This window comes from Bos javanicus, chromosome 16 (assembly GCF_032452875.1).
Source record: "Bos javanicus breed banteng chromosome 16, ARS-OSU_banteng_1.0, whole genome shotgun sequence".
NCBI classification, from domain to species: Eukaryota; Metazoa; Chordata; class Mammalia; order Artiodactyla; family Bovidae; genus Bos; species Bos javanicus.
The window spans coordinates 31,498,018-31,517,241 of NC_083883.1; the positions used below are offsets into that span (position 1 = coordinate 31,498,018).

The 19,224-nt window shown below is 38.5% G+C and overlaps 1 protein-coding gene across 1 annotated transcript; it reads left to right on the forward strand.

The window, feature by feature from the left end:
* Positions 1-273: 273 nt before the first annotated feature.
* TFB2M (transcription factor B2, mitochondrial) lies at positions 274-18,644 on the forward strand. The gene is made up of 8 exons (XM_061382445.1): positions 274-735; positions 1,555-1,643; positions 8,338-8,491; positions 8,826-8,974; positions 11,001-11,090; positions 13,592-13,654; positions 16,294-16,445; positions 17,919-18,644. Exons 1-8 carry the CDS (start codon positions 426-428, stop codon positions 18,094-18,096), a joined length of 1,185 nt encoding a protein of 394 aa, XP_061238429.1. The 5' UTR covers positions 274-425; the 3' UTR covers positions 18,097-18,644.
* The last annotated feature ends 580 nt before the right edge of the window (positions 18,645-19,224 follow it).

Sequence of the window (19,224 nt, forward strand, 5' to 3'; positions counted from 1 at the left end):
AGGTCTCCCGCCGGTCGGGTGGAGGAGACACCTCTCGCCTTCCCGCCCCGCCTCCTTCTGCTCACCCCTCCCGGCAGGCGGGAGGGCGGCCGGCGGCCAGGGACCGCGGAGCATAGAGCGCAGACGGCTAGAGAGGAGGCACAGAGGGCAGACGACCATAGAGTCCCAGTTCAGACACCGCCTAGACGGGCCTTCTCTCTCCCCGGCCGTCCACTCGCAGTCCTCCGGCGTCTGCGCCGGCACGGAAACGGAAGTGACGGCAAAGGCAAGACGGAGAGGTCATTCGCAGGCACAGGGTGGAGTGTTTACTTCCGCCGGCCTAGTCCTGGAGTAGGGCTAAGTGGCACGTGGGGTGTGCCCTGTATGGAGTTCGTCGACAATGTAACGATCCTGGGCGACCCTGGGACAGGCCTTAGAGGGTGAGAATGTGGGTCCCGGGGGCGGGAATTCCCTCTCGGCTGACGCTTTCAGCGTTTACCCGCGCTGGGCGATTTTGCGTTTTGAATTCCGGAGTGGCGAGGTGGAAGGACGTCCCGGCAGAGAACTGTCGTGGCTTGTATGACTTTCATACGCAACTGAAGCCCGATGTGGAATTTGGGAAATTGTCCTCGCGCCTGTACAAGTCCCGTTCCGAGACCAAGCGGTACGTAACCAGTCCGAGAGTGGCTGAGACCGTGGTGCGCATGCTGCGGGGAAAACGAAAAGCTGGCCAGCTAATCCTGGAGTGCAATCCAGGTGAGTCCCTCGCGGACTGCATTTTCACGTCTGCGTACTGTCAGAAACATGACCCCTTCGTTTAAGGAACTTTTATGGTCTGTGTTAATCCTGACTTCCCATATTTCTGTATCAATTTGCACTTTACAAAATGTTTTGATAAAACATGCTCTTAGATTTCACTATCTTCCCAAAAGAACTTTTCATCTCTTTAGTGCATTTTCCATAGACCGTAGCAGGATGCTGGGAACACAAGATTTATAGACTTACTGAAGAATAATTTTTTTTAAAGCACCATTTCCTATCACGAGCAGTCAAGTTCTGTTTGAAGTGAAGTGGAGTGAAGTTGCTCAGTCGTGTCCGACTCTTTGCGACCCCATGGACTGTAGCCCACCAGGCTCCTCCATCCATGGATTTTCCCGGCAAGAATACTGGAGTGGGTTGCCAGTTCCTTCTCAAGTTCTGTTTAGGTTTCGCAGTACCTTTGCTATTAAAATATCCGGATAGCCAATAATAACTGGTAAGCTAGAGGCAAGCTTTTTTGTTTGTTTTTTTTTCTTGAGAAGTAGTGGAACATTGTAATTAAGAGCGCAGGTTTTTCACTCTTTGACGGAATGCTTTCAGAGCCATGCAGCACCACGTACCGGTTTTGATGTTGGAGTAAAGTGACTGTCTAATCCCCGATTTCTTTATATGTAAATAAGGAGTGTAATATCTACGTTGGGGATGTTGTGAGAATTAAAATTAGATCATACAGGTAAAACATCTAATTTCTTTGATATTGAAAAAGATTATGGTGTTTCTTTTGCAAATAAACTTTTCTTTCTTTTAATGTGCTAGGTCCTGGAGTACTCACCCGAGCATTGCTTGAAAGTGGTGCCAGAGTGATTGCCCTTGAAAGTGACAAAAATTTTATTCCAGAATTGAAGGTATATTTTTGTTTTTAAAAATAATTTATTGTTCAGTCAGCTACATTCCAGTGTTTTAGGGAAGTAAAATTAAGCACACAGATTATTTTTAAAGAATCACTCTTACAGGCTATGCCATGAATATCTCCTTACTCTCAATGGATAGAACAGAGTAAGTATCAATGATTGCTGAATGACTGAAAGATAGGATTCAAACTTTTTTTTCCTAATTCTAGCTCTGCTACATGTGGGTGACTTTGAACAAAATGTATAACTCGTGTCTCTAGGCTTGTTTCCTCATCACTAGTGGACTATCCTGTGCCTCTTCTTTCTTAGAAGGGGCTTGGAAGGGAGCTTAGAATCTAGTTGCTAGTATTAGGTTAATGGGACTATGCTAACCCTGGACTTCAGGACTTAAGGACTCAGAGGCTGGAGAAGTTTGATGTATTCTTGTAAAACTCCGTGGAGTAAAGGTATTATCCAAATGGATTTTTTAGTGAATTCAGCTTCATGTATGGCTGACAAGTTCAGTAAACAGTAAAGTGGAAATTCCTGGCCTCATTGCCAGTCTCTTTTTCTTTTTTTCTTTCCTTTCTTTCCTTCTTTTATAAATCATTTGGTTCAATTCAGGAAAATAAAACCATACAACACATTAGATGGTTGTTTTTCTACAACTGAAAAAAACCAAGATTATAATCAGGTTATGTAATTGATGTTTAATCTGCTGAAAGTCCAAAAACATGACGAGAAAAAGGACACACAAAATTGTTCAGAGATTCAAGATCTTGAATGTGATTAAGTAAACAAAGCCATCTGTAATTTCAACCTGGAAATTAAAAACAAGATAGCTTTTATTTTGGTATTTAGAAGGGTGCCTACTTTTGAAGATTACTCTACATGTTCAGAGTTTTTCCAAGAGAATGCACTGGTCATAGTAAGCACCCTCTCCAACAACACAAGACAAATCTCTACACATGGACATTACCAGATGGTCAATGCTAAAATCAGGTTAATTATATTCTTTTCAGCCAAAGATGGAGAAGCTCTATACAGTCAGCAAGAATAAGACCGGGAGCTGACTGTGGCTCAGATCATCAATTCCTTATTGCAATATTCAAACTTAAATTGAAGAAAGTAGGTGAAATCACTAGACCATGCAGGTATGAACTAAATCAAATCCCTTATGATTATATAGTGGAAGTGACAGATTCAAGGGATTAGATCTGATAGACAGAGTACCTGAAGAACTATGAACGGAGGCATGACATTGTATAGGAGGCAATGATCAAGACCATCCCCAAGAAAAAGAAATGCAAAAAGGCAAAATGGCTGTCTGAGGAGGCCTTTCAAATAGCTGAGAAAAGAAGAGAAGCTAAAGGCAAAGGAGAAAAGGAAAGATGTACCCATTTGAATCACTGAAGTGAACTGAACTACAGATGGCATTAACATGTCCTGTTTACAGTTTGTTATCCTGTAACACAATGGTTTTCTATAAGGTCAAAGTAACAGTCTCAAAACAATTGAATCAATGAAAAAAGGATAAATAGGGTCTGGAGAATTCCTCACACACAGTATTTCTTGAGAGAATGTAAGACTACCCTTGAAAATATTTCTGAAACTGTAAATAGAAGTGCAAAATTGAAACGTCTTAAGTCTCCATTCCCTCTTCGCCTTAGCAATAGCTTGAGCCCAGCCTTTAACTCATTATAAAGTGCAGCCAAAAATGGAAAAACTCTATACAGTCAGCAAAAACAAGACCAGGAGTTGACTGTGGCTCAGATCATGAACTCCTTATTGCCAAATTCAGACTTAATTGAAGAAAGTAGGGAAAATCACTAGACCATTCAGATATGACCTAAATCAGATCACTTACAACTATGCAGTGGAAGTGACAAATAGATTCAAGGGATTAGATTTGATAGAGTGCCTGAAGAACTATGGATGGAGGTTCGTGACATTGTACAGGAGGCAGTGATCAAGACTATCCCCAAGAAAAAGAAATGTAAAAAGGCAAAATGGTGGTCTCAGGAGGCCTTACAAATAGCTGAGAAAAGAAGAGAAGTGAAGGCAAAGGAGAAAAGGAAAGTTATACCCATTTGAATGCAGAGTTCCCAAAGAATAGCAAGGAGAGAGAAGAAAGCCTTCCTAAATGATCAGTGCAAAGAAATAGAGGAAAACAATAGAATGGGAAAGACTAGAGATCTTTTCAAGAAAATTCGAGATACCAAGGGAACATTTCATGCAAAGATGGTCACAATACAGGACAGAAATGGTATGGACCTAACAGAAGCAGAGGATATTAAGAAGAGGTGGCAAGAGTACACAGAACTACAAAAAAGATCTTCATGACCCAGATAACCACATTGGTGTGATCACTCACCTAGAGCCAGACATCCTAGAATGCAAAGTCAAGTGGGCCTTAGGAAGCATCACTACGAACAAAACTAGTGGAGGTGATGGAATTCCAGTTGAGCTATTTCAAATCCTGAAAGATGATGCTGTGAAAGTGCTTCACTCAATATGCCAGCAAATTTGGAAAACAAACAGCAGTGGCCACAGGACTGGAAAAGGTCAGTTTTCATTCCAATCCCAAAGGCAATGTGAAAGAATGCTCAAACTACTGCAACAATTGCACTCATCTCAATGGCACCCCACTCCAGTACTCTAGCCTGGAAAATCCCATGGACGGAGGAGCCTGGTAGGCTGCAGTCCATGGGGTCGCTAGGAGTCAGACACGACTGAGCGACTTCACTTTGAGTTTTCACTTTCATGCATTGGAGGAGGAAATGGCAACCCACTCCAGTGTTCTTGCCTGGAGAATTCCCAGGGACGGGGGAGTCCGATGGGCTGCTGTCTCTGGGGTTGCACAGAGTCAGACACGACTGAAGCGACTTAGCAGCAGCAGCAGCACATGATAGTAAAGTAGTGCTCAAACTTTGGCCACCTTATGCGAAGAGTTGACTCATTGGAAAAGACTCTGATGCTGGGAGGGATTGGGGGCAGGAGGAGAAGGGGACGACAGAGGATGAGATGGCTGGATGGCATCACTGACTCGATGGACGTGAGTCTGGGTGAACTCCGGGAGTTGGTGATGGACAGGGAGGCCTGGCATGCTGCGATTCATGGGGTCACAAAGAGGACTGAGCAACTGAACTGAACTGAACAGTGCTCAAAATCTCCAAGCCAGCGTTCAACAGTATGTGAATCATGAAATTCCAAATGTTCAAGCTGGATTTAGAAAAGGCAGAGAAACCAGAGTTCAAATTGCCAGCATCCGTTGGATCATCAAAAAAGCAAGAGGGTTCCAGAAAAACATCTATTGCTGCTTTATTGACTAAAAAAAGCCTTTGACTGTGTGGATCACAACAAATTGTGGAAAATTCTTAAAGAGATGGGAATTCCAGATCACCTGACCTGCCTCTTGGGAAATCTGTATGCACGTCAGGAAGCAACAGTTAGAACTGGACATGGAACAACAGACTGGTTCCAAATTGGGAATGAAGTACATCAAGGCTGTATATTGTCACTCTGCTTACTTAACTTCTAGGCAGTGTCCATCATGAGAAACATTGGGTTGGAAGAAGCACAAGCTGAAGTTAAGTTTGCCGGGAGAAATATCAGTAACCTCAGATATGCAGATGACACCACCCTTATGGCAGAAAGTGAAGAATTAAAGAGTCCCTTGATGAAAGTGAAAAAGGAGAGTGAAAAAGTTGGCTTAAAACTTAACATTCAGAAAACTAAGATCATTACATCTGGTCCCATCATTTCATGGCAAATAGATGGGAAAACAGTGACAGGCTATCTTTTTGAGCTCCAAAATCACTGCAGATGATGACTGCAGCCAAGAAATTAAAAGATGCTCTGTTGATGGACAGGGAGGCCTGGTGTGCTGCAGTCCATGGGGTCGCAAAGAGTTGGACACGACTGAGTGAGTGAATTGAACTGAACTGAAAGTGAAAAGCCATTCAAAGTTTCGAGTGAATTCATATATATGTGCCAGAATAAAAGAGAAGTAATTAAATAGAACCTTTGCAACCCTAAATCAGAGCCTTAAGTGGTGCTCTTAGCAAGCAGTGCTTCTAGCCACCTAAAGGCTCTTAGTTGTACTAAAAACTAAAAGGATTTTCAAGGTTAATGCTTGACTCAGCATGTTTACCTAAATTTAAAATCCTTCTCTCCCCTAGTCCACTCCCCTGATAAAATTCTCAGATTCCACATTAATAGTGTTTCAAACAGGAACAGTTTGTTTTCCTCTTTGGATGTGCTAGAGATACACATGTTGTAAATTGTGTTCTATAATGATAAATCATCACAACTTGTGTAAATCAACTACTCTTTAATTTTGTTTTTATTTAAATAGATGGAGTTATATCTCATTTGAATTGTGAAGACTATTGTTGAAGAAATAGCTATGTGTATTCAGTAGAAGAGACATCATCTTTTGTGGTGGTTATTCAGTCGCTCAGGTGTGTCCACTCTTGGTGACCCCTGGACTGCAGCACACCAGGCTCCTCTGTCCTTCACTATCTCCCAGAGTTTGATCAAACTGTTTTCCATTGAGTCAGTGATGTCATCCAACCATCTCATCCTCTTGTCTCCCCCTTCTCCTCTTGCCCTCAGTCTTTCCCAGCATCAGCGTCTTTTCCACTGAGTCAGCTCTTCACAACAGGTGGCCAAAGTATTGCAGCTTCAGCTTCAACATCAGTCCTTCCAGTGAATATTCAGGGTTGATTTTGTTTAGGATTGACTGGTTTGATCTCCTTGCTGTCCAGGGGACTCAAGAGTCTTCTTCAGTACCACAATTCGAAAGCATCTATTCTTCGGTGCTCAGCCTTCTTTACGGGCCAATTCTCGTATCCATATATGACTACAGCAAAAACGATAGCTTTAACTAGACAGATTTTGTCAGCAAAGTGATGTCTCTGCTTTTTAATATGTTATCTGGGTTGGTCATAGCTTTTCTTCCAAGGAGCACTTGTCTTTTATTTTTATGGATGCAATCATAGTCCACGGTGATTTTGGAGCCCAAGAAAATAAAGTCTGCCACTGTTTCCATTGTTTCCCCATCTCTTTGCCATGAAGTGATGGGACTGGATGCACTCTGCTCTCTCACTTTCATCAAGAGGCTCTTCAGTTCCTCTTTACTATCTGCCATAAGGGTGGTGTCATCTGCATATCTGAGGTTATTAATGTTTCTCCCAGCAGTCTTGATTCCAGCTTGCACTTCATCCATACCAGCGTTTTGCATGATACACTCTGCATCGAAGTTAAATAAGCAGGGTGACAATATACAGCCTTGAAGTACTCCTTTCCCAATTTGGAAACAGTCTGTTGTTCCATGTCCGCTTCTAATTGTTGCTTCCTGACCTGCATACAGATTTCTCAAGAGGCAGGCCAGGTGGTCTGGTAGTCCCATCTCTTTAAGAATTTTCCACATTTTGTTGTGATCCACACAGTCAAAAGGGTTTAGTGTAGTCAGTGAAGCAGAGTAGATGTGTTTCTGGAATATCCTTGCTTTTTCTATGATTCAACGAATCCTGGCAATTTGATCTCTGGTTCCTCTGCCTTTTCTAAATCCAGCTTGAACGTCTGGAAATTCTCAGTTCACGTACTGTTGAAGCCTCGATTGAAGGATTTTGAGCATTACCTTGCTGGAATGTGAGATGAGTGCAGTTGTGCGGTAGTTTGAACATTCTTTGGCGTTGCCCTTCTTTGGGATTGGAATGAAAACTGACCTTTTCCAGTCCTGTGGCCATTGCTGAGTTTTCCAAATTTGCTGGCATATTGAGTGCAACACTTTTAACAGCATCATCTTGTAGGATTTGAAATAACTCAGCTGAAATTCCATCACCTCCACTTGGTTTGTTTATAGTTATGCTTCCAAAGGCACACTTCCTAAGGCTTTTGTGGTAAACTGTGTCTTAGTTCATTTATGTCTTCAACCTGTACTTCAGTATCCAGGTCTACAACTTCCTACCTGCATCTCCACTTAAGTCACGTTATAGGTGTCTCAGAATTATCATGACCAAAATGTATTGTTTCCACTCCCAGCTCTGTGCCTTTTTCTATCACTAGTTTTTTTTAAGGGTCCTCTTGAAAGTAATCATTAAATGCTAAATTTAGAAATAGAGTCATATTTATAGGTTGAATTCAAACAGTTAAGAAAGCTTAGTTTTTTCTTTTAACTCATAACTTTAAATTGAAGATTCACTGAAACCTTGTAAATACCTGTAGAATTTTTTGTGCATGGGAACCTCAGTGTGCACATCAAAATGTTGCTTTCTTCTGTTTGATTTTTAGTAACTTCGAATTAAGTTTGTAGAGTCAGTAGCTAATACTTCCTCTCACTAGTAAGTTCTCAAGCACTGCCGGGTGAAAAACGTATGGGCAGTAAAAAGATTGAGGTATATTTTTTGTCTTCTAGCAGGCAAGGAGCTTTCCTTCTGTTGCTGGCTCTGACTTTAGGAAAAGTAAAGGAAAAATTAAGAAGAAGCTAGAGAGTGACCTACAGAATGGGCCATGTTTGTTTGGTAAAGGACTTACTAAACTGTTCTGGGAAAAAATGGAATACTCTCTTGAATCTGTCTAGAAATATTCTCTTGGATCTATCTGTCTTTCACTTTAATATTTTTATTGTTATTTTCTGTTATAAAACATCTTCCCATTTTTAAACACTAAAATTTCTAAACAAGTTCTCTCTTTCTCTCTCTAGTCCTTAGGAAACAGTGTGAATGGAAGACTAGAAGTGATCTATTGTGACTTCTTTAAACTGGACCCTAGAAATCATGGCATGGTGACCCCTCCCGTTATGACTTCAGATATGCTTTTTCAGTATTTGGGAGTGAAAGCACATCCTTGGAAAAAAGGTGATTTTTGTCTTTCAGTAGAGAAGTAGCTTAGAGTTTGTCAGTTTTTCTTTAGCAGTATACCAGGTTTGTTAAGATTTGTGTAAATATTTACATAGTATAGTTTATGGGCAGTTGCTCTTAAATTGATTATGGCTTTTCCGTCACCTAGATTCAATCAGAGCAATTTTGTAGGGGCTAAGTTCTAGATCATGGAATGATGCTAAGGCTTAGTTTTCATTGAAGTAACTTTAAAACAATATAGTTTGTTAACCTAATTTGACTCAGTAAAGTATACTCATAGGAAAAAAATGTTAAGAATTTATTTAAATACTTTTGCTTGTATCCTTAACAGGTTTCCCTTTAAAAGTAGTTGGGATCTTACCAGCTAAAACTGAGAGGAACACACTTTGGAAAATTTTACATGACCTGTATTCCTGTTCTTCTGTTTATAAATATGGACGAGCAGAACTAAATTTGTTTATTTCTGAAAAGGAATGCCGGGTAGGTTGTTACAAGTACCTGATTAGGTTTTTGTTTTGAAAGAGTACTGTGATTTTTATCAGATTAGTCTTAATCTGCGTGATTTTAATTTGGGCTCATGACATTTAAGAGTACCGAGGTTATTTTTAAATTTCTGTAGAGCGCTCCTTAGGTTTTATTTTTAAAAGGTTTTTGTGTGATAAAACATACGTAACTAAAGTTCGCCATTGTAGCTATTTTGAAGTGTACAGTTGCACTGCAGTGAGTGCACTCACCTTGTGGCACAGCTCTTACCAGCATCTGTCTCTTCACAGAGCTTCTTCATCATTCCATTCTAAAGCTATGCACCCACTAAGCAGCTAATTCCCCTTCCCCCATCTCCTGGACCCCTAGTAACCGTATTTTCTGCCTCTATGAATTTGACTAGTCTGTGTTCCTCATGTAAATGGAATCGTACAGTATTCCACTTTGTGTCTGGCTTATTTCACTTACTGTTCTGTCTTTTTAGGGTTCATCCAAATTGTAACACATGTCAGAATGTCATTCCTTGTTAAGGCTGAATAATAACTCTGTTGTATATTTACACCACCCCACCATCTTTCGTTTATCCATTTTTATCAATGGATATAAGTGACATGTAGCACTGTGTAAGTTTAAGGTATATAGTGTAATGTTTTGACTTATATACATAATGAAGTGATTGTCATAAGTCTTCTAAGCATCATCTCATACAGATAGAAATTAAAAAAAAAATACTTGTGAAGAGAACTCTTGGGATGTATGAATTTGTTTCTTGAAGTATAATTGATCTAAACACTACGTTAGTTCCTGATATATATAACATGGTGATTTAAAATGTCTATGTATTAGAAAATGATCACCGTGGTAAGTCTAGTTAGCATCTGTCATCACACAGAGATGCAGTATCATTGACTATATTTCCCAGGCTGTACCTTTCATCCCTCTGATAAATTTATTTTGTAACTGAGAGCATGTGCCTGCTAATTTCTTTTTCCTATTTCATTTATTCCCACACCCCCTCACCTCTGGCAACCTTCTGTTCTATCTGTAATTCTGTTTCTGTTTTATGTTTGTTATTTGTTTTTTAGATTTCACATATGAATAAAATTATACAGTATTTGTCTTTCTCTGTCTGACTTATTTGATATAGCTTAATACTCTGTAGATCCATCCTTAGTTGTCAAAAATGGCAAGAGATCATTCTTTTTTAGTGCTGAGTTATATTTTGTGTGTCTGTGTAATGTATATATATGTGTCTATATATATATATATACACACACACGTATTTTTAAAGAACATATCCATCTTTATCCGTCTTCTTTACCCATTGAACTATCAGTGGGCACTTAGATTATATTTCTTTCTTGGCTGTTGCGAATGATGCTGTAGTGAACATATAGTTGTAGACTTTTTATTCTCTGAAAGCTGAGGGCCTCCTAAAGTCCTTGAAAGTTATGTTTCTTTGCTGCTCAGAATGCTTCATGTTATTCATGTTTTAATCCAAGATAACTGGAAATGCTTATTTGTTTAAGAGCTACAGATTGGGATGGGGGTTGTGGGGGACCAGGGTCCGGAGATGAAAAGATGATTTGCTCACCCAGATCCAAATAGTAAGTAAATGGTGACTGTCCCTGGAAAGAGAAGAACTTCCCAGATGGCTCAGTGGTAAAGAATCCACCTGCCAATGCAAGAGCCACAGGAGACTCGAATTCAATCCCTGGGTCAGGAACATCCCCTGGAGTAGGAAATGTCAGCCCACTCCAGTGTTCTTACCAGGGTAATTCCATGCACAGTGGAGCATGGTGGACTACATTCAGTCTATATGTAGCCCATCAGGCTCACATGTTAAATGTACACGATGATATATTTCAGTATGAAAGTTTAAGGAGACTTTTACTTGAAATGGTTAAGATTTTGCATTTAATTCTCATTTTCTTTCATTTCTAGACGCTATTAAGATATTATTACCGTTTCTAGATGCTATTAAGATCTGACAGTTGATTTTGGTGTATTTTCCTTTTACTAGAAACTAACGGCAAATCCCCAAACTCCAGCCTTGTATCAGTCATTAAGTGTGCTCGGTCAAACAGCTTGTGGGATCAAGGTCGTGTGTACGGTGAGTAAAATCCTAAATTTCAACAAAGAGGTTCATTGTTTTTCAAAGAGGCTGCATTTCTGTAAATGAAGAAAAATTAAATTTCTTTTTTCCCAAGTATTTAAGATAATAGAGCACTGTGGCGATGTTTTGTGTCACAAATACGTATTTCATTGTAAAAGTGTTTATTCTTTTACAGTGGAGAGTTTACCTTTTTTTAAAATTTGATAGCTAATAGTCAATTACAAAATTTTTTTCCCTTCTATCTAAACATTTTTCTTGTTTTTAATGGCTATTTAATATCTCATTATAGAGCATTCTCCTTTTTAGTTTATTTCCTTAGGCAAGATCAGAGCTATCTAATAGAAACATAATACAAGCCACATGTGTAATTTTACATTTTTAAACAGTAACGTTATGAAAAGTGAAAAAAGGTTATTGTATAATTTACATTCTTCTTTGCGTAGTAAAAATCCAGTGTATATTTTACACTTAAAACCAATTCAGACTGGACGCACTTTACGTGTTCAGGAGCTACATATGACTTGTGGCTACCCTTTCGTGTGTATGTGTGTGTCTGGCATTTTTAATAGAGGCCTAAAGTATAAGAAAAAAGTGATACGTACCATTTCTTTCATAGCATAGTTTGCCCATTCTGTTTTTTATTGTGGTAGATTATCCATCAAGTTATTGTTAGGGATATGTCTGTGAATGTTCTACGAACCCTTGTTCTTCCAAAGATATATTTGTTTAATTTTAAAGTCGCGTACAGTGTTTCTCCATGGAGTCTCTTCATTGCTTCTGTCCAGGAACACCTTAAGATCTTCAATACGAGCTTGGTCGTTAGAATGTGATCTCATTTGATTTTAGCTTTTGTTCCAATTCTGGTTTTTCCCTCCAACGCATCCCAGGTTCTTAGCTTGGATCACTCTGTACCTTGTCTTATTTCTACCGTGCTCTCATCCCTTTTCTGTATTCCCAGAAATCTTTTTCGCCTTTGACCTTCATGGCACTGACCCTGCTTTCTGCCCATACCAGTCTTGGTGCTATAGTTCTTGGTTTCCCTAGAATCCTCTCTTAACCCCACTGATCTCTTCTCATTCTGTTGGCTTTTCATCTCAGCTGTTCTCTCCTCCTGACTTTAGTTGCTTCAAAGAGGCCCTCAGAGGACTTCAGCTTTCAGGATAGTTTTATTGTTTTTTGCAGTATTTATTTTCAAAAGCCCTATATTGACTTTTGCCATTTATTAACCTCCAGAAAGGACAAGTTATTCCAGACCCAGCATTTTAAACAGTTTTCCATTATATTAATGTGTCTCCTACCAGAGGGTCCATTGTTAAACCCAGTTCCCAAGGTCTTGTAGGTTTTCCTCTCCTGTGAGTTTGGTAAATAGAAATGAGGTCTCCTCTGTGCCCACTGCAGAGCCCTAAACTACTGTAGATAGACCAGGTGTGGGAGTGTGCTGTGCACTGCCTGCTGCTACTGCTATTGCTCTGCCTTCCTCCTCTCGGTAACATTCATGAAACTGCTGGGAACTGATGGGCAACAATTGCATTTTTCATTCTATGTCAGCAGCAGCTGCAATTAGTAATAAATTATCATTTTTGACAGTAGACTTTCAAACCTTACACCCAATATTATGTCTTAGTCTTTTAACTCTGTGTCAAATGCTGTTCTTTTGGAATTAAATGTGTATATATGAAAGTGAAAATTGCTCAGTTGTGTCCAGCTCTTTGCAACCCCATGAAGCCCATCAGGCTCCTCTGTCCATGGAATTCTCCAGGCAAGAATGCTGAAGTGGGTTGCCATTTCCTTCTCCAGGGGGTTTTCCTGACCCAGGGATTGAACCCAGGTCTCCTGCATTGCAGGCTGATTCTCTACCATCTGAGCCACCAGGGAAGCCAAATATGTGTTTAATGTATGTACACATATTAAATAAATTCTTGTGTGTATATGGGTATATACACACACACATACACACACACACACACACACAAACACACACAATTTCTCAGTTGGGTCATCTTTTAAAATTGCTTCACATACAAAATTGCTTATACCAAAGTTAGATACAAAGAAGTAATGATTCTTTTAAAAATTGACATAGTTTGTCTCCTTACATGTCCCAGCATATTCATATCAGTGACTTTTCCACTAAAGTAGAACAGAAACATCCTCAGTATTGATCTATTAGCCCCTAAACTGATTGTGCCTATAATAGAGAAATGCTTGCTAACTTAAGAATGTATTTACATAATTATATTAAGGGCAGCCGTGTTTATCTAAGCAAGTAATAGAGTTACCAGTATTGGGATAGACCTTTGACCCTCCTTTTATCTAAAAAAAAGAGAAGAAAAATGTGTATGATTTAACTGTCGCATATTTTTCTTAAATTCAGTTAGACTTGGCTTTAATTTATTCTGCTGTATAGGCAAGACATTTTTTAAGGCGGTAATGATGTATGGCACTTTGTCCAAAAAGAAATGAAAGAAATGTGTTTTTTTAATTTATCTTCCCTCAAGGAGCCTTCCTCATTATTTGACACGTATGCTATAAAGGGAGAGCTGGAAAAGCAAAGGCATAGGGTAAGAATGAATGAATACCTTTTCCTTTCTTCCTCTGAATGTAACATACTTTGTTTTCTTTTGCATTACCTGGTATTCTGTATTTACTGAAATTTTAAATTTTAGAATATCTAGAACTTTAAAAAATATATCTTATTGCTTTTAATAAATATTCAAATTATTTTGGTAAAGAGTTGTATTTTTCAGCTATTTGTATAGTGAAAGTGAAGTCGCTCAGTCGAGTCTGACTCTTTGCGACCCCTTGGACTTGTAGCCCACCAGGCTCCTCCGTCTATGGGATTTTCCAGGCAAGAATACTGGAGTGGGGTGCCATTTCCTTCTCCAGGAGATCTTCCCGACCCAGGGATCGAACCCTGGTCTCCTGCATTGTAGACAGACGCTTTTATTTGCCAGCATAATAATAGGCTTAAACCCAGATTCTGTCTTCTCTTTTTAATTTTTGAAATGAAGATACATCTCAAATTTGGAAAATACGGTTATTTTAATAGTCATCTAATTTGATAAACTAAAAACAAGATTTTTTTTCCTTTTATAAGGTGCCAAAGTGATGATGTTATAAAGTGATCCTCCATTTAGATTATATAGAGCTACTTATAATAATTTTTGGACTCAATTCAGAAGTTCCACTTTGGGATTAAATGCTAACGATGCCCTAATCTCAGTGTATTAGCTCAGTATGACGTTCCCAATCGCTTCCTACTTTGTTTTTTTCTCACTCTTGCCACTAAAGGAAAACAGGAAAATGTTCCATTTTTAAATAATCATGACTTCAGAGTAAGCAGCGATCGTTGTAGTTTTAGTGGTGTTCCCCTGTCTGTGAACATAATTTATGGAGCCTCACAAAACAGGGTGCATTTTGGCTTGGCACCGCTAAGTGTTTATCCATATGGCCTGAAAACGAGTAACGCCCTGCATTTAATGCACTTTCTCATTGGCTCGTTGACAGTGTCAAAAGGTACAATGTTGTTTTGGCTAACATAATTGTTCAGACTTTTAGAGATGAAGATGAAATAACCAAATGTTACATTTCATGAGAAATTTTTATTCAGGTATTTCACATGTGTCTTTGATGTTGGTGTGTTCATAATTGTTAAGAAGCACTTTTAGATATTTAACAGATTTTCTAAAGTTCATGATCTTCATTATCCACATGGTTTGAGGTTTCCACTTTTTTGAAGCCATGTTTTTGTGTTGTTCCTGGAAATTTTCTCTTAAGCTATTAAATATAAATAGCCATTCGTTGACATTGGGGAGGTTATTTTTTCTTCCTTATTTATCAAATGAACCAAAATCTGTAACTCCAGATCTATCTACAAGGTGCTTTTTAAAGTCACTTTCAAAAAACTTGGTAACAATGCTTTCAATTGTAACGTTATTCCCCTCCCTAGTTAATAATTGCTAAATATTTAAAAATTTTACTGCCTTGCTTTTTTATTCTTCAGCCTCAAGAATTCAAAAGCAGAAACCAAAGCTGATTGAGATTTTCTTTTTTGGCCATCTTGCCTTCCACAAATAGTATTTTTGTTTACATATGTGTATATATACATTTTTTTTTAATAAAGAAAGGGATTGTTGTATAGTAGCTGAGTCATGTCTTACTCTTTCGCAACTCCATGGACTGTGGCCTGCCAGGCTCCTCTGTCCATGGGATTTCCCAGGCAAGAATACTGGAGTGGGTTGCCATTTCCTTCTCTGGGCGATTTTCCAGACCAAGGGATCAAACCCATGTCTCCTGCTTGACAGGTGGATTCTTTACCACTGAGCCACCTGGGCAGCCTAAATAAGAGATTACTAGCTAATATGTGAGATTTCCTAAGAACTCAAGCATAAGGCTCCCTGTGCTCTGAGGAATTAATTTTAGGGGGGAGAAACAGCTTAACGTTACATCAAGTCATGTACAGTTTTTATTTTAATCTGTATAACACTATATACTAGAGCAGGTTGCAAACCTTTTGTGTAAAAGAGAGTACATGTTTTATGATTGCAGGCCACATACAGTCTATCACATGTCCTCTGTGGATTTGTTGGTATTGTTTGTTTTCTAAGAGTCCTTTATGTATGTAAAAACCATTTGTAGTTCCGTAGTATACAAAAACAGGCAGGCCATGCTTGCTAACCCTATATTTTTTAAAATGCAAATAAAAATTATAAGGCAATAATTTTTTTATGTTTAGTGTTTGCTGTTATGCCTCAAATACAGAAGAGACTCAGTATATATAAGTGTCACATTTAGGATTTCATTTTCCCCTGCTTACAAGTTAATAAGCTGTCACTCTTTCGTAGTGCTGGCCAGAGACACATAGCCCTGTGTCCCTTGGAAAAATGTGAATTGCTTGGTTGAGTGGTGTGCGTGCAGTGGGTTTGCCTTGCAGCTGAGGAACACAGAGCTGGGGGTGTCCATCCCTTTTATAGCAAACATTTTGTCCCGTAGAGGGGCATCATCTCATCCCCCAGGAGAATAGCCCAGGTTAAGAGCAACTGGGGCCTTGCTTTATTGGCACATCCAAAAAGAAGCTCTAGAGACACTCAGGGTCTATGATGATTCTGTCTTCCAAAAGGTAAATTGAATGCATCAGTGAACAGTGTCTTTCACGGGCAATATTTTATGACTAATACATTTTATTTTCCTTTCTCTGCAGGAATCATTAGAACAAAACCTGTGTTTTGTTCAGTTGACTCCTCATAGAAATTTATTTACAGGAACCTTAACACCTTTTAACTATGATGTATTTTTTCACATGTTAAGACAATGTTTTATGAAACGCAATGCCAAGCTAATAGACCATTTACCGTAAGTAAGAATTATACAAGCAAATACAAAAGTAGCAACTTAATGTGAGAATTGTGCTTTCATGTTAAGAGCTTTGTTTTTATATCTTTTATGGCTTCGTTAACAGTGAGGGACCATGTTTTCACTCATCTATTAATATTGCTTCAAAATACTTCCTTTTTGCTGGTACATATTTTGAGGAAAATATATTTTCCACACAATTTTCCAGTTAAGGAAATTAATTTTCCAGTTAATTTTCTTAATTTTCCAATTAAGCTCTCCTGAGCTTAATTTTTTCCCCCTTCTTTGAAAAAACAACTGGGGATGCCTAAAATTTGTTTTATCTTTGTCGAGATTAATCTACATGAAGACCTGGCTCCTTGCCACTGGCATTAGTGGTGGCATACCCACCGTCTGCATCTGGTCATTGCCTGTCCTCGGTGGTTCTGTTTCCTAACCAAAGTAGGCACAAATCATTATACCACCCCGGTCCTCCTACTGTGGGTCATACCCTGTATTTCTACCTAAAGCTTTTGAGACGCTATGAACTGCAAGGATTTTTATACCCGTCACCAGGATTCCATTCACAGTCAGAAAAGTATTGGAATATTTTCCTCCAAAACATTTTACTACAGTTGTTTACTTGTTATTGTCAGAGGCTCACTGGTGGTTTCTCACTAGACCAATACAGAATAAGGCAGTGCTTATTTATTTATTGGAGAAGGCAATGGCACCCCACTCCAGTACTCTTGCTTGGAAAATCCCATGGATGGAGGAGCCTGGTAGGCTGCAGTCCATGGGGTCACTAAGGGTCAGACACGACTGAGCGACTTCACTTTCACTTTTCACTTGCATGCATTGGAGAAGGAAATGGCAACCCACTCCAGTGTTCTTGCCTGGAGAATCCCAGGGACAGAGGAGCCTAGTGGGCTGCTGTCTTTGGGGTCGCACAGAGTCGGACATGACTGAAACGACTTAGCAGCAGTAGCAGCAGTATTTATTTATAATTTATGTAATTATAAATTATAAGTTTATTATCTGCTTCTAATTTATTCACAGTAATAGTTAAACAAAAATGTGAAAAATTATTTCCTCTTTGAAAACAGACAGTAGTTTCTGCTGTTTGAATACTTACTGAACTTCTACCTAAACGTAAATGGAGTTAATTTTTTTGCAAAGAGAGTTAAAAGATGAAGCAGGTGGGCAGAATAATTTTTTTGAAGGACAAATGTTAAACTAGTGTTTTGCTTAAGAATCAATTAGAACATGTTAAAGCCTAAATCTGCTCTTTTCATTGCAGCAAGCCATGAAACTTTAGGAATATAGACATAGTTAAAGCTATTTATGATATGCAGGCTCTTAAATTGAATAAGATTAATTTACATATATTGTTAGATGTTTAAAATTGGGGTTAGAAACCACCTCTATCAGCATTCACTGCCAGTTTTGTTATGAAAGATATTTAAGCAGATTTACTTTGTGTTTATTTTGCAGGTCATTGAGTCCAATTGATGCAGTGCATATATTGAAGCAAATTAAAAAAAAAAAGGATGTAAGAGTAGTAGATATGTACCCTAAAGACTTTCTGCGCCTTTTTGAAACTATAGAATGTTCGAAAGATGATACCTGTAAGTGGCTATATGATGAATTCATGGAGGATGCACTCTCATAGTGAAGTGGACTGCTAAGACATTAACTGGAGCTGTCTACTATTTTGGAAATTATGACACAGATGAAAAAGAACTGAGTTTGAAAAGCTCACATCCTTTCAGAAGATAACTGTTCTTGTTTTGCACAACTAGGCAGATCATTTCTTCTGGACTGATAATGGTGTATTGGATAAAACAGTGGTTGCTATTTTATTCGAATGAAATGAAAACGTCTGTTAATTGAGGATTTAATCAAATTGGATTTGTTTTGTTTTAAATTCCTGTCTGTTGTAAGCACACTGGTAGTTATAGGGTATTACTAGGTGAAATTTAGTTTTAGAAATTCTTTTGGCCTTATATCGTACGCTGTATTTAAATTTTCCATTTTCGCTGTCGATTTTTATATCCTCCTGGAGGAGCAGAAGAGTACAGAAACGTGAAAAGTAAACTGATTTAATAGGTTTGTTTTACTTTTCAGTTTATTGAAATGTATTATCAAGTACTGTACAGTTATTTAAATTTTAATATGGTTTAAACTTTTTTAGAAATAAAAATATTTTAAGTAATAGGATTTTGTGACTTTTTGTTTCTATCTGTTCAAACATAAAACTGACCCTGACTTCTTCACTTTAAATTCTGTCTTGTGTAGTCAGTGTACTTCAGTGAGTTAATCAGTCTGTTATTCAGAAGTTTCATGCATTTTTGTTCTGTCAAGAACATCTGAAGTTAAGACTTTTACAAAGAGTCAGACACGACTGAGCGACTGAACTGAACTGAAATGGAATTTAAAATATCTGTTTTCTTAGCTCTTTGAAGAAGCTTCTAGATTTCACCTGAGGCATATCTAATCTCCTCTGTTAGATTTCTTTGGTGTTATATATAATACTTCATAATACCTAAGACATATTATTAGTAACTCACTGTAAGGCACATTAGTAATAATATTTAGCAAAACCATTTCTTCCTGACTTTCCTGCTATTGTCCTTGGTTTACATTTCAGTCCAGCTGGAAACTCTGAGTCCTTTTTTCTCTTGTAATTCCTATCCTGCTATTACATAATCTGTCTGATCTTCATAATGTCTTTCAGTCTTTCTTCTCAGTCCTATGCCTTAAGTCTAAATTTCTCCTGAAACTTACCTACTTCTCTCTC